We start from the raw sequence: 16205 nt of genomic DNA, 5'->3' as shown, positions 1-16205 counted from the left end.
GGGTTGATGTTCAGAAAACTTCTTACAAAATGTCCAGATAAAGTCAAATGTACTCTTTTGCTATTAACAAGGCATTATTTTAAACACGCCCTTGAAAAATGAGCTTGAGTTATGTGAAGTTATGAACTTCATGACAAAACGGCTAAGTACTTCAGAAAGAAACAGTCAGCAGCCAGTAGATTCTTTTTGTGATGAAAATCATGGTACAGTGTAATTTGGAAACTGAAAATAGTCATTTTACATATATTTTGGGTTTTGACATCTTCTTCTTCTTCTTCTTGGCGTTCGCAGAGGTTACACAATCAGTCCAGCACTGGTGATAAATGTTGTCGTTTTCTCCAACTCCTGTCGACTGCCGTATAGTTTGGTCTGCAAGGGAGTTGGTGACGGCCACACTTCTTTTCGTTCCTCATCTAGTAAGGGACATCGCTGTAAGATGTGTTCCGCTGTTTGGTCCTCTTGACCGCAGGCACAGGTTGGTGATGGCGCCAGCTTGAACTTTCGGTTCATGTGAGCATTGAGCCTGTTGTGGCCAGTACGCAGCCTGATGAGGTTGACTTGCTGCTCTCTGGACATTGTGTGGTAGTCATCTCTGTTTGTCCTTGGCCTCATCAATGCCTTGATGATTGTCTTCTGCTCACTAAAGCTGACACTGTTTTCAGGTTGGTCTTCCACGGCTCCTTCTTTTGCCAGCTCATCTGCCCTTTCATTTCCTGGTATCCCACAGTGTGCTGGTATCCACTGGAGGACAACTCTTCTGGTTTGTCTGACCATCTGTAATGCTTTGGCCAGCTGTGGGAGTTTGTCGTTCTCTAGGGCCTGAAGGACTGAAAGGGCGTCCGAGAGGAAGACAACTTGGTAGCAAGGGTCTGCGGAGTCCTGAACGAAGGAGGCGGCCTGCATGAGAGCTTCTGCTTCTGCTTTATAGTTTGTGCAGTGTTTGCCAGTGGCAACGCTGGATGTAGCTGTATGTCCCCCAGGGAACTGGATGAGAATGCCTGCACCTCCATTGAGCACGGCGTTAGTTGCTGATCCATCGGTGTATACATGGATCCACGCCTCTTTTGGGTACTGTTCGTCGATCAGGGCTAAGGTGAGTGCCTGTCGAGCTGTGTCAATCTGATCTTCTCCTGAGGTAACATGTGGAACACTGGTGCAGATCTGGATGCCTGGTTTCTCTGTTGCCTTGGGGGTTTCCTCTTCTTCTTGAGTCAGAGGTAGAGTGTTCTGTGGAAGGACTTCCCTGTACTGTCGAGAAAGTCTCTTGCTCTCGTGTACAAAACTGCTCCGTTTAAGCCGGTTCTTGGTGAGGTTGCTCAGTCTGTGCTTCATGGGGTGGTCGGGTAGGCACTTGAGCTTCTCGGCCTGTACCATAGTCTTGGCTTCTCTTCTCTGACAGAGGGGTTGGATGGTTGTAAGCTTCTCCATTTCCTTGATGGGCGTGGATTTCATTGCACCGGTGATGAGTCGGAGGGCATGGTTTTGCACACGGTCAAGGGTATGCAGGTTTGTCTTGGCTGAGGTTGACCACGCTGTGGAGCCGTACTCGAGGTGGGGTCTGATTGTTCCCTGGTATACTGTCTTCAGTATCTTCTCGTTCGCTCCCCAGGTGGTACCTGCCAGCTTCCTGAGTATGGCTAGCTTGCGCCGGGCCTTCGTCTCTGCCTGTGCAATGTGTGGTTTCCAGGTCTGCCGTCTATCAAAGGTGACACCAAGGTACGTTGCTTCTTCATCCTCTCTCAGAGGAGTTCCACCAAGCCTAATGGTTCCGGCTTTCTGCTTTGGCGACAGTGTGAATAGGGTGGTGGAGGATTTCTCCTTGTTGATGGAGACGCACCAATCTTCTGCCCATGCGTTCAGCCTATCTGCCGCTTGCTGCATTCTGTAGGTGGCAGTACTTGCGTGCTCCTCCTTGCACCAGATCACAAGGTCGTCTGCGTAGAGAGCAGCTTTGATCCCCTTGGGCATCTCAGACACCAGATCGTCGATGAAGAGAAGGAAGAGTGTGGGGGAGAGGACTCCGCCCTGAGGGACGCCATGACGAAGGATGAACTTCTTGCTTTTGGTCTGGTCGACGTTAACTCTTGCCCTGCGGTTATAGAGGTAAGAGCGAATCCACTGGTACATGTTGCTGGACACGCCTTTCCTCAGCAGTTTTACAAGGAGTCCATCTTTCCAGACCTTGTCAAAGGCCTTCTGAAGATCTATCCAGGTGACGAAGACCAGCTTCTGTTCCTGAAAGGCATCTTCAACTTCTTGCGCCAGGTAAGTGACCTGATCTTCAGTGCTGCGGAACTGTCGGAATCCAGCTTGTTCAGGGGCGAGGAGGTTCCTGGATTCCAGGTACCACCTGAGGCGCTCGTTCACAATTCTCTCCAGGGTCTTCACAACACAGCTGGTGAGGCTGATTGGGCGATAGCTGGTGGCCTTCTTTGGATCCTTCCCTTTTTGACTCACATGCGAAGCAAAAGTGAGTCTATGTACTCACCCAAGTCGTCCGTCCGTCCGTCCGTCCGTCCGGACGTCCGTCCGTCCGTCCGTCCGTCCGTCCGGACGTCCGTCCGGAAAACTTTAACGTTGGATATTTCTTGGACACTATTCAGTCTATCAGTACCAAATTTGGCAAGATGGTGTATGATGACAAGGCCCCAAAAAGCATACATAGCATCTTGACCTTGCTTCAAGGTCAAGGTCGCAGGGGCCATAAATGTTGCCTAAAAAACAGCTATTTTTCACATTTTCCCCATTTTCTCTGAAGTTTTTGAGATTCAATACCTCACCTATATATGATATATAGGGCAAAGTAAGCCCCATCTTTTGATACCAGTTTGGTTTACCTTGCTTCAAGGTCAAGGTCACAGGAGCTCTTCAAAGTTGGATTGTATACATATTTTGAAGTGACCTTGACCCTGAACTATGGAAGATAACTGTTTCAAACTTAAAAATTATGTGGGGCACATGTTATGCTTTCATCATGAGACACATTTGGTCACATATGATCAAGGTCAAGGTCACTTTGACCCTTATGAAATGTGACCAAAATAAGGTAGTGAACCACTAAAAGTGACCATATCTCATGGTAGAAAGAGCCAATAAGCACCATTGTACTTCCTATGTCTTGAATTAACAACTTTGTGTTGCATGACCTTGGATGACCTTGACCTTGGGTCAAGGTCACATGTATTTTGGTAGGAAAAATGTGTAAAGCATGTGAGTCGTATGGGCTTTGCCCTTCTTGTTTTAAGATGGGGATCATGATCGCTTCTCGCCAGAGTTGTGGTAGCGATCCTTCTTGCCAGCTGCTGTTGAAGACCTCGAGTAGCTTGTTCTCTGCTGCACTACCAAGGTGGGTTAGCATCTCGTTGGTGATGCCGTCTGGGCCAGGGGACTTCTTCGCCTTTGACTTTTTCAGAGCTGAGTGCAGCTCGTGGAGTGTGAGTGGTTGACTCATGGCTTCCGCTGTCGACTGTCTGGCAGGTCTCTCTCTTTTCTCTCTTCTTGCTTCTCTTTGTTTCTCGGGGCTAACATGGAGGTTGCTCTCAGCTGCATAGCTTTCAGCAAATTGGTTGGCAGCATGCTTTCCAGTTAGCACCTTCCCGTTCTCTTCTAATGTGATCTTTCCTCTGCTGGTGTTCTCATCATTCAACTGCTTGGTGAGCCTCCAGAGCTTTCTGCCATCCTTCTCAAGGTTCAGAGAGCTTGTTTTCTCTTGCCAGCTTCTCTGTCTTGCCTGTAGCTTCTTTTTGAGAAATTTGGCTTTGGCTTCCTGGAGGCGGATGTTGTTGTTTTGTGACGGGTTGACTTCTGCTTCCCTTCTGGCGTCTGCCAGATCATCATCCAGTTCCTGCAATTCATTGCTCCAGTAGGGCTTATAGTCTCTCCTGGCACCCCTGGGAATGGACTCACGCGCTGCTCTGAGGATGCTCATGTTGAAGTCCTTCGCCACCATGTTGATGTCTCGACCCTCGACTCTGATGTCTTTGGTGAGTTCGCTGGTGCGGTGTCTAAAGAGGAACCAGTTCGCTCTTTTGTAGTTCCACCGTGGGAAGGAAGCTTCTTTTTTTTTTTTTTTTTCTTTTTCTTTTTTTTTTTTTGACCTCAGTTGCATGCAGGATGCTTCAACCCATATTTTTTGCCCGATTTTTGTAATTTTTTTTATTTATTTATTTATTTTTTTTTTTTTTTTCTTTAAGGCGGGGAGCATCCTTCTTCCTTGGTCTCTTTCTGTATAATATAATCAACTTTATATTATACAAAACATAAATTTCTGTCTAATGTTTAACTCTAATTCCAATAAAATACGTAAGTCTAACTTCTTCCCATACTTAAATTTTCCTATGGTCATTTTTGTTATCAAAATACAATAATTTATAAAGTAAATTTGATCGTTTTTTAAATTTTCATTCCAAAAACCAAATAATATATCTGTTTCATTCAAAGTTATATTATAATAAATTTGCTTAAAAATAAAGTCTTTACATAGTTTCCAAACGTTCCTCACCTCTTGACAATGAAAAAAAAAGTGCTCAAGTGTATCCAGTTCATTACAAACTTCACAATTATTAGTTTGACATAAACCCATCTTGTTTAGTAAAATATTCGTTGGGTAAATTCTGTGGGAAGGAAGCTTCAGTGCAGGACTCCATGCCCAGGGTCAAAAAGACTGGCCGATGGTCACTTCCACCTAGCTGTTCTCCGACCTCTCTGCTGGTTAGCTGGTGCATGTCTTCCGTGCAGAAGGCTAGGTCAGGAGTTGATGTAGTGTGCCATCTTCTGGAGTAGAATGTAGGGCAGTCATAGGGACTGTTCAAAAGGATGAGACCTTTGTCGTCCTGCCAGTTCTCCACCTCTTCTCCTCTCCGATCCAGGTGGTCATATCCCCAACTCTGTGAATGACTGTTGAAGTCACCCACCACGATGAAGTTGGAGGCCTTTGCGGGGATCGTGTCAAGGGCGAGGTGTCTATCATTGGGGCAGTAGAAGTTGACAAGATGGAATTCTGATGTCTTCGTCTGGATTCGAATCACCTGATATTCGGAGTCCTCCATGTGCGTTTCTATCAAACAGGCATTGATGTTGTTCCTGATGAGGGTCAGGATTCCTCCTTTGCTTCGGTCTGTTCTGTCGGACCTAAGGCATTGGTAGCCTCTCACTTTGAAGGACTTTTGGGGTGTCAGGTGCGTCTCCTGAATACAGCAGATGTTGATGTTCTTCTCATGCAGGATATGCTCCAACTCTGTCTTCTTGTTCAGGATACTTTCTGCGTTCCAGTGCATGACCTGAAAAGGTCGCTGCTGACTGGGTTTCTTCCTGGTTGTGGTGGTGCCAGTCACTTTCCTCCCGCGTCCCCTGGCGTGACAAGACGGACGGGAGGGACCTCCAGTAGTTGGGGCTGGGTCCCTTTGAGGCATGGGACCCGACGCTGCTCCATTCTGGGGGGTCCTCAATGGGCGAGCGCCATTTCCATCTGTGCTGGTTGATTGTGTCATCATTTGCGTAAGTGCGTGTACCCGTGGTTTGTTAGAATGCGCCGTGCGGCCCGGGTCCTCCGTCTTCAGCATTCGGGGTTTTCTGTTGGGGTTACCTCACCCTTAGCTCATGGCCCGTACGTCCTACCCTGAGAGCACAGGGGGGAGGATTATCCGGGATCCCACCCGGAGCCAGTTTGGTCCGCTGCCGCAAGCGGCTGATCTCCATATCTGAAGACCGTTCCCCTATCCGCCACCCGGGGACGCGCTGGGTTGGGGGTGGTCGCCCCACTGAAAATCCCACACTGGGTTAAGAAAGATCAGTCTGTCCCAGGGGTTTTGACATGAGTTAGTAACTCTCACATAAAAATAGTGCGCAAGACACAGAGAAAATGGCTAACTAAAGCACACTGCTTGACTTTAGTGACAAAAATTGCTTAGTATCTAAATCTAATGTACTTTTATATGCAAAATTGCTGTTCCACTACAACCTTAACTTTCATGGCTAGCATTTAAGGACAAAAAACACTCTCAGTGGAGATAGTAGGAAAGTTCATAACTTTCTCACAAGAATTTTTTATTTCTCAATTACTCAAACACCAATGAATGAACTTGATGCAAACTTTCAGTGTGACTGCTGCTAGTGGATCCAAATGCATTACAAAGCTAGGTGTTCCCCAACCAGTCAATTTACTCTTTTTATAAGGCAAAAGGTTGGAAAGTTCATAACTCTTTTTTCACAAGAAAATCTGCACGTAAACTTCAAACTACTTTTGAACATGAAAAACAAGTTAAACAACCCTTTTTATGTTTTATACCTCTGCAAAACATACTGTAAAATACTTTTTTACAAAAATATATCAGGTTTCAATCTTTAATTATTATTTAGAGCTGATCAGTGAACAAAATTGAAGTCTTACGGAAATAGTTATGAACTTTCTGTGAAATTTTGTCTCCCCATTTTCTGCAGGCTCACTGACAAAATTCAAAAACTTTGCTTTGTCAAAGGTACATTTGAGTTTTACTGGCTCAGTGAAAAGGCATTCATGACATTCTGTCCCATAAATATGACAGAGTAGACCATGTTTCAATATGCTGTAAGGTCATGTCACAAAAAATGGCCAAAATGTAGTGCTGCTGACTTCAGATAATGGCGACATTTTCATTAAAAACAACAACTGAGCACACAATGTTTCTCTAGGTGTGTACTTCATACTTTTTTTTACAAGTCTCATTAATCTTTACAAGGATTTTATTTTTCTTTGATGTACAAATCAGGTTAGAGCCAAGGTTGCACAGCTATTTCAGCTGTGGACACCATTTCAGACTTAAGGCCATCTGTGTACTTGATTTTAGTCCAAAACAGGGAAACTGAAAAGAAGTGTTAACAGAATGGAATGATTTGCACAGAACTATACAACCGCGCATTAATCGATCGCCTGCGCAGGTTGACTGGTTGAGTGATTCGGATTCGATCAAACTTTCGCACAAAAACTCCTGTTTTTTTGGAATAACTGAAGAAAGGAGGAATAAAGAGGTTACACACCTCGTCTCAGTGATTATTAAAAATAATGGTCTCAGTTCGCGGTCATGAAAAAGCTGGCTGAAGCTCGCATTTTTCATGATCCGCTAACTTCGACCATTATTTTTAATAATCACTGAGACTCGGCATGTAACCTCTACATACGCCGCTTTCGGAGGAAGCATGCTGGGTATTTTCGTGTTTCTATAACCCACCGAACTCTGACATGGATTACAGGATCTTTTTCGTGCGCACTTGGTCTTGTGCTTGCTTGTACACACGGGGGTGTTTGGACACCGAGGAGAGTCTGCACACAAAATTGACTCTGAGAAATAAATCTCTCGCCGAACGTGGGGACGAACTCACGCTGACAGCGGCCAACTGGATACAAATCCAGCGCGCTACCGACTACCGCCCAGACAGGATGTTGGTTTTTGCAACATGTCCAAGTGGAGGGAGAATCTTATCCCATGCCCATGTAAAAAGTCAGACCAGATCTGAGATAGTAAGATAGTAAGCCAAACTGATTTCACGATAAGTACTACGCTTAAAGATCTGTGATGGTTAAAATTGTGTGTGTGCAGATGGAACTGAAGAGGAAGTACAAGGTTCGAATCTTCCTGGAGGAGAGCATGTCATTCGGCGTACTGGGTGCCACAGGTCGTGGGGTCACTGAGCATTTTGGAGTATCTGTGGGTGTTGCTTATTTTTTGTTTTAATAAGTTAAAAAGAGAGAGAAAAAAATACGGGTTGATATTAATGCAGCTGGACGGTGCAACAGTTTTGGCCCTGATATCTTTTTATTCCTGTTTCTCAAGGGTAGTCAGGATTGTTCTGCTAAATTAGTTTTATGTTATATTTTGTTTCTTTTTTGTCTTTGCTTTTTATTTGTTGTAGAATTATTTTTTAATCTTTTTTTTCTTCTTCATTTGATGTATATTCTGTACTTCAAGCTGTCACAGGCATGGGAATTGTTCGCAAAATCGCGGATTTCCATGAAAAGGAATTACGTAATAAAAAATTGTCCGCGGCAAAGAAAAGGTAAATCAAATTATATGTATACTATTGTCTCTCTATCCATTATTTTCTTACACGAGAACTATCAAAATATTGGTCTAAAATGCTAAAATTCGTTTTCCTTCTGGGGGGCTTTGCCCCCCTGGTCCCCCCAATGGCCTATTTTCAGAGTTTGTTTCTATTTTGGATTTCCCATGCCTGTGTCATAAAGCAGTGTGTCCCTATGAAAAATACCTGTATGTCTTTTCTGTTAAAAAAATCAGTGCATTCAGGTCACTTCAATATTTCTAAGCGCTTCTTATCTCTGGTATATTATTATTTTGGAACTTTGGCAGTCTCTTTGTTACATTTAGTCAAGTTTTGACTAAATGTTTTAACATAGAGGGGGAATCGAGATGAGGGTCGTGGTGTCTGTGTGTGTGCGTCTGTCTGTCTGTGTGTGTGTGTGTGTAGAGCGATTCAGAGTAAACTACTGGACCGATCTTTATGAAATTTTACATAAGAGTTCCTGGGTATGATATCCCCAGACAGTTTTTTCATTTTTTCGATAAATGTCTTTGATGACGTCATATCCGGCTTTTTGTAAAAGTTGAGGCGGCACTGTCACACCCTCATTTTTCAATCAAATTGATTGAAATTTTGGCCAAGCAATTTTCGACGAAGGCCGGACTTCGGTATTGCATTTCAGTTTGGTGGCTTTGGTCATAAAAAATCTGAAAATTGTAATTAATTTTTTTTTCAAATAAAACGATCCAAATTTACGTTCATCTTATTCTTCATCATTTCCTGATTCCAAAAACATATACATATGTTATATTCGGATAAAAACAAGCTCTGAAAATTAAAAGTATAAAAATTATGATCAAAATTAAATTTCCGAAATCGATTTAAAAACAATTTCATCTTATTCCTTGTCGGTGCCTGATTCCAAAAACATATAGATATGATATGTTTGGATTAAAAACACGCTCAGAAAGTTAAAATGAAGAGAGGTACAGAAAAGCGTACTATGCAGCACAGCGAAACCACTACCGCGCTAAACAGGCTCGTCAGTTTCACTGCGTTTTGCACGAGCGGCGGACTACGGTCATTGTGAAAAAATTCAGTGCGTTCAGTTTCATTCTGTGAGTTCCACAGCTTGACTAAATGTAGTAATTTCGCCTTACGCGACTTGTTTTTGGATTTGTGGTATATTTTGCCTAATCCTTGTCACTGTGACTGACATTTTGTTGATGTTTGTGTCTTCCCAGATTGATGATGTCGAGATGGTGGTAGCCTCATTGGAGAACTCCATGGCATCGATTGGAGGATTCTGCTGCGGCACGAAATTCATCATCGACCATCAGGTATTGGACTTTGCTTCAGAAGGACCAAACTAAGCGTGATGAAAGATGTTTGGAAATATCTCTGTTGGGTTTTTATTGGTTTTGGATGAGTTGTGCCCCTTGAAAGCAGCAATCCAAGCAATCAGTAATGATATGTAGACCGAAGTGATGATTGTGGAGATGAGCTCCGATGTGAGTGTTTTGCAGTGTCAGCTTGATATGATGGCCTTTTCTATCCAAAACATGCTCATCAGAGTGTACTTTTCACTGTGAAGCCATCATCGCTGAGTCCACATGTCAGTGGCGATTGTTTGTCTTGCTGTTTCCAAGGAGCTATTTGAGGAATTTGTCTATTCACTCTGGGAGCAACAGGCATTCGTAAGATGACAGTTACCATAATTGTGTTGCCACATCCCATTCCCTAACCACTTCAGCCCCACACGTTACAACACATCGTCTCCTATTTCCCAAAGTGAATACAGAACAGTGATTTCAAATAAACCTGTACACTAAAGAAAAGTGATGAATCTTCTCATGTTTTGATGCAAATCATGTAAAGAAAACATGAGGCAGAATTACTTCATAGTCTGTTCATGAATTGTAAGTGTTCAAAAAGGGAGTCAAGCTTTTGAGTTTGAAACTCTCATGGTGGGCCTATGGAAAACAGTTCTTTGAGTCCGGAAGATTGATTTGTTTTTGTTGCAATTCTTTGACTTTGCTGAATTAAAACAGCATTGATGACTGTTTTTGTGTCAGACACAGTCATGTGCTTGTGTCAGAAATTGTACTTACTGCACTGCAGCATTTCTATTTGAAATCTGTTGTCTGCCGTACAAATTTTACTTGTGTAAGTTGTTGTAAATTGACCCTTTCATTTGAAAGTTAAATTCTATTATTATTAATATTTTTTTACAGCGGCTCTCTGGTATGGGCTACTGCTTCTCAGCATCCCAGCCTCCTATGGTTGCCGTGGCAGCTTCCAAAGCTATGGAGCTCATGCAGAACAATCCTGGTAGGAGCATCTGTCAATCAAATGTTTTCATACCTGTTAAACTCTGTGTGTGTGTTTGTGAGTATGTGTGTGTGTGTGCGTTTGGGTGCGTGCATGTGTGTGTGTGCGTTTGTGTGTGTTGTTGTTGTACATTGGGGTGATTAATAAGTTCTCATTATTATTATTGGTAGTAGTAGTAGTACACTGTTGTACAGTTTGTCAGCTTGTCTTTGAAAGCATCATACTCTTAAGTGAAGCTAACAGAGCAGATCTTGTGCAGGGATTATATCACATGCAAAGCTTTAAATTTCTTAATTAATTGAGAAATCGAGAAGTGTTTCAAGTTTTAGCATCATGTTTCATTTCTGAACTTTGTTTGTTTGTTAAAATACAAGTTTCAGCATCTTGTTTTAGGGTCAAAGCTTTTACCTTAACCAGATGTTCAGTTGTACTTTATGTGGTAGCAGAGTTGGAATTTGAGGAATCTGAATATTTCTCCTTTTTTTTCTCCAGTTATGCTGGTCAAACTGAGGGAAAACTGCGAACGAGTTCACAAGGCTATCAAAGAGTAAGTTTCTAAGTGATTTAGGTTTGTTTGATATGAATCCTTGTTTGGGGTATTACTGAAGGACATTCTTATTTCTCCAACATTTTTGTCTTTCTTTTTCCTTTTATACTTTCACACACACCCCTCTCCCTCCCCCCCCCACCCCCATCTTTCTCTCCCTTGCTGATTTTCTTTCAAGTTTGTTTATTAGGGATGACACTGAACATTGCCTTATCCGTATGTGAAGTGATGGTTACATACATACATACATGCTTGCACACACATACACATGCATGCACGTGGACACACACACGCACGAATGCACAATCGCACACACATACAAACGTACATGCATGCATGCACACACGCACACACACACACACACACACACACACACACACACACACACACACACACACACACACTAAAAGATGAAACGAATCAAACCAAACTTTGTCGTTTCAGCATTGAAGGAGTAGAAGTGCGTGGCAGCCCGCTGTCTCCAGTGATTCACCTGCAGCTGTCAGAACCAGCGGCCGACCGTGACCTGGACATGAAAACCTTGCTGATGGTGCAAGACAAGGTAGGGTGTCACAATTCTCCATACTTCTTTTCTAAGTGCAGCACCAGTCTGTCCATCACCAACATGTTGTGAATGAGTAAGGGGGTGGGATGGGGTGGGCAAATGGAGGGGAGGAGGATTAGGAACCGGCTGTTTGGACTGGAAAAGCAGGAGGTCCGGGGTTATACCTCCCTGGAGCTGTGTGCATGTTTGTGTTGGTTTTGTTTGATTTTGTTTCTCCCACTTTTGTTTTTGAGGAACTTTCTGTATTTTTCTATTTGATTTGACTTACAGTTATGGGTGGATACTTGTTTTATATCACCCCTTTTTTACATTTTGTCAAGTTTTGATTTTCTTTGTTGTTGTTGTTGTCACCGGGCAAGCTAATTTCTCAACAGAGTTGTTTGCAACCAGCTATAACGCCCTTATTGAAGCATAGGTCACATTGACATGTTCGTGACAATCACTTGAGACAGTAACAGCTAAACAGTGTGAGAAAGCATACAAATTCTAGATTCAGATTCTAGAATATGTTTAATAAAACGAGTGTGTAGAGTTCATTTGAAATTTTTGTTTTCCAATTCTGATTTATCATGCAGGTGGCTGATTACACCTTAACAAGTGGACCCAGATTCTTTTTAGCAATGGGATTTTGAAGTAATGAATTAATGGAATAAACAGTTTGAGTTTACATTTTCTTCATCTCATGGCAGGCAATCAGCCAGGGAGTTGCCATAACTCCCGCACGCTACCTGGACAATGAAGAGCATCTCCTGCCACAACCAAGGTATGTTTTCTCCACTGTAGCATGTGTGTATATGTGTGCTGTGCACTCATCAATGTATTTTTTTTTATTGTACATATTTTTCAGCAGTTATTTTTTGCATATTCACCCATTGTTATATTCTCTGATGACATAATTGATTCGTCTAAGTTTGTTGTGGAAAATGCACACAGTCTAAAATTTAACAACAACAACAACAACATATCAAATAAAGTGACAAATAACAAAAACAAATCAACAGAATATATGAACTGTTGGTCCCTTGACAGTTGAGCTGATGGGTGAAGTATTGATGTTCATGTTTTTGATGTTGTTTTTTCTTGCTTTTCAGAACTATTGGTGTTGTCTTTGCTGGCATGTGTCCAGTCTCAGCAATATGTTTTTTTCCATTCCTTTTTAACATCAGAGCAACCAGAATTGCTTCGAGCTAATAATGTCAGTGTAGAGATAGTGGTGTGATATTTCAGTTCATTGCTCTGTGGCCTTGAAACCAGTTCATTACTATCCCTACCTGATCACAGGTTTGGCAAGGGATTTATTTCTCAGAGACAACTTTGTGCAGACTGTCCGAACACTCCAGTGTGCATGCATGCGTACAATAAAGATCTCAAGTTCATAGAAAAAGTCTCAATGCCCAAAAAACATGAACATGCACATAGTGAAAAAAAGAGCTGGGTAGCACCATACTGTTTCTTTCTTTATTTGGTGTTTAACCTCGTTTTCAACCACGAAGGTTATATCGCGACGGGGGAAGGGGGGCGATGGGATAGAGCCACTTGTCAATTGTTTCTTGTTCACAAAAGCACTAATAATCAAAAATTTGCTCCAGGGGCTTGTAACGTAGTACAATATATTACCTTACTGGGAGAATGCAAGTTTCCAGTACAAAGGACTTAACATTTCTTACATACTGCTTGACTAAAATCTTTACAAAAATTGACTATATTCTATACAAGAAACACTTAACAAGGGTAAAAGGAGAAACAGAATCCGTTAGTTGCCTCTTACTGTTGATGCTGGGGAGCATCGGGTAAATTCTTTATCGTCTCAACCGATACTGTATTGAAGCCAGGGGCTGAGCTGCACAACAAAGTTACCAACCGGTCGGGAGCCAGCCGCGGTGTTGGATTGTTTGAAATTGAGATTGGTTTGTTCTTTCCCGTTTAGGTTGTACCCACTTTTGGTTCGTGTACCTCAGCCCTGCTTTTCCCAGGGAGAAAGCAACTCAATATTCCATAATGGAGACCTCATGGGACTATTACCAAGAAATTAAACTTATTTTTCCTTGCCTTATTGTTTTATTATTTTTTGTTTTGTTATCAGCATCCGTCTGTCAGTGAGCTCCCAGCTGAGCGAGGAAGAGATTGACAAATCCATGGACATCATCAAAGCTGTCTTCCGCTCGGTTCTTAGCGGCAACACTGCAGGGTAAGACTCGTTGCTTTTTCCTTCTGCATCACTAAGGGTGTGTCGACGGGCGCAGTGGCTTAGTAGATAAGACATCAGCATCCTATGCGGAAGGTAACGGGTTCGAATCCGAGCTGCACCTTGTGGGAAAATGGTGGGGATTTTTCTCCCAGGTCAACTTGTGTTCAGACCTGCAACTTGTGTTCAGACCTGCTCGTGCCTTATCCCCCTTCATGTGTACATGCAAGCACAAGACCAAGTGCACACAGAAAATATCCTGTTATCCATGTCAAAGTTCGGTGGGTTATAGAAGAACGAAAATACTCAGCATGCTTCCCCCGAAAGTGGTTTCTGGATGCCTGAATGGCGGGGTAAAAACCGTCATGCACATAAAAAAACACATTTGTGCAAAAACATGAGTGAACGTGGGAGTTTCAGCCCATGAACGTAGAAGAAGACTAAGGGTGTTACAGCTTTGGAAACATTCTGATTGTGGTTTGGGTGCATCAGTGTAATGGGTGAGTGGGTGGGCTGAGGGAGGGAAGGAGTGAGGAAGCGAGCCACCGGATGGACAGATAGGCGGATTACCATCATTTTTTGATACTGATGGATGTATGGATGAATTGGCGGAGTTCATGGTTGAATCAGGTGTTGGATGGGTGGGTTGCTTAGTCCATTGATCTGTGATTAGTTGATAAGTGTAACCCTTTTTGGTTTGAGCATTTCTCCGTTGTCTTTTTCTTAACGGTGATTAAATTACATATTCTTACGCAACTCACATAGAAAGCATTAACTTCAGTTAAAGTGCTAGGACACTGAACTACGCTTCACCCCAAAGGGGAAGCAACCCCCTAAAAAAGAACGGCCTTGACCTCTAACCCAAGCTATACAAGAGTCGAGGTCATACCGTCACGTGACCTATCACGCGTGACTCAACCGCCGCCATGTTGAAACCTCACTCCCACTTCAGTCTCCAAGTAGTTCGGACGCTTTTTACACTACGCTGCAGGCTTTTAGCCTACTGTCTTCTGGACAGTGTTTCACCCCGTCTACAGGTCCCTGCTTCTCATGCACAAGTTTGGGTGAGCTCGTTCTAATTGTTTGCTTTTGCTTGCGTTTGTTTCTTTCTCCGTTGTTCGGTCTGGTTGTTGTTTATCAATATCATAACTCAGACTGGGTTTTTGTCAGCAATGGCTGACAAGGAGAAATAGAAACCACAGACTAGTCAGTAGCTGCTGAGGTTTCTCCTATTAAGTTCGCATAAAGAGAAAGGCAAAGGCACTACCATTTCTGTTCTTGACCCAGCTTCTCTTACTACTACGTCTGTTATTAAAATAGCCTTGAATGGTTGAAAACGACGTTAAAGGCATATGTACGCGCTCCCGTGTTTACAAAGTGTAGTTTGTCTATAATCGATGTCAAACGCACCATAAGAACATGTAATGACGATATGTCGCCATGCGCCGACCATATACTTGTTTTACAGCTTGTTCTAGCCTCTGAAAAGTGAGGATGTCAACAAAGACGCGGAGGTTTTTCCCTTGCGTCAACGCTACCTCTGTGGCAAATCTAGATAAATAGGACGATCTAGATCAAAATAAAATTGCAATATCTTGCAGGGAACTTAATTTAGCTGTCTCCAGCTGTGGGTAAAGCAATTAGTGTGTATAGTCATCGAGTACATATGGCTTTAAACACTATATAAAGAAGAAAGAAAGAATGTCTGTTAAATTTCGGACCCTATGAGTCCAATCATGCCGGTGCTGAAGCAGGTTAAATTTAGGTTACTTCAGCCAAGGCAAACACAGTGGGAAAGAATACTTGTGTTAAAGATGGTTTTTCTTCCCTTTTTTGAGATGTTTTCGACCCAAATGTATAACAGGTTGCCATTCGTCGATTTTGTGCTCGCTCCCGGCGGGAGTGGGCGACGCGGCTTGTTGTCACGCCTTCATGCACAGTCACTTCGGCTGACGTGCACGCAGAGGAGTGTGTTTACTTCATACGAGGAGCTTTCACGCTCTACAGGTTAGTCATGTTCACCGGTAGCCAGGTTCTCTGGTGAAAGTGTTCAAGTTGGGCCGGAACTAGTAGCCCCCCCGCCACGGCCGGGGGGGTGAAAGTACGACTCCCCGGAGGCTATCGCTCTTAGCAAGCGGAACTCGGGGGGTCGACACCGGACAACAAGTTGGGCCGGAACTAGTAGCCCCCCCGCCACGGCCGGGGGGTGAAAGTACGACTCCCCGGAGGCTATCGCTCTTAGCAAGCGGAACTCGGGGGGTCGACACCGGACAACAAGTTGGGCCGGAACTAGTAGCCCTCCCGCCACGGCCGGGGGGTGAAAGTTCGACTTTCCCAGAGGCTATCGCTCTTAGCAAGCGGAACTCACGGGGGGTCGACACCGGACAACGAGACAGTTGTACTCACAGGCAGACTGGTATGTCTCCGGTGAATGTAAACAAGTCTCAACTTCCTCCCTCTGGGCAGGAAGCTGCTTTCGGGCAGGCTTTGCACGGTTCTTCCGTTTTGCAATCAGCCTCGCCTGTGGTGGATCGTTTTAGTGACGCAGCTAGTCACAGTGACTT

General features: G+C 43.5%; 1 protein-coding gene across 1 annotated transcript in view; it reads left to right on the top strand.

Annotated features, from left to right (window-relative positions):
* The window catches only part of LOC138967015 (serine palmitoyltransferase 1-like), a 45703-nt gene that overhangs the window by 19382 nt on the left and 10116 nt on the right, over positions 1–16205 (top strand). The window contains exons 9-15 of the mRNA XM_070339460.1: positions 7575–7682; positions 9258–9353; positions 10248–10344; positions 10837–10891; positions 11336–11453; positions 12146–12219; positions 13540–13644. Coding sequence (XP_070195561.1) covers positions 7575–7682; positions 9258–9353; positions 10248–10344; positions 10837–10891; positions 11336–11453; positions 12146–12219; positions 13540–13644 — 653 coding nt within the window. The remainder of the gene's footprint in view (positions 1–7574; positions 7683–9257; positions 9354–10247; positions 10345–10836; positions 10892–11335; positions 11454–12145; positions 12220–13539; positions 13645–16205) is intronic.

Source organism: Littorina saxatilis, linkage group LG5 (assembly GCF_037325665.1).
Source record: "Littorina saxatilis isolate snail1 linkage group LG5, US_GU_Lsax_2.0, whole genome shotgun sequence".
Taxonomy (NCBI): domain Eukaryota; kingdom Metazoa; phylum Mollusca; class Gastropoda; order Littorinimorpha; family Littorinidae; genus Littorina; species Littorina saxatilis.
This window is presented reverse-complemented; position numbering and strand designations above follow the sequence as displayed.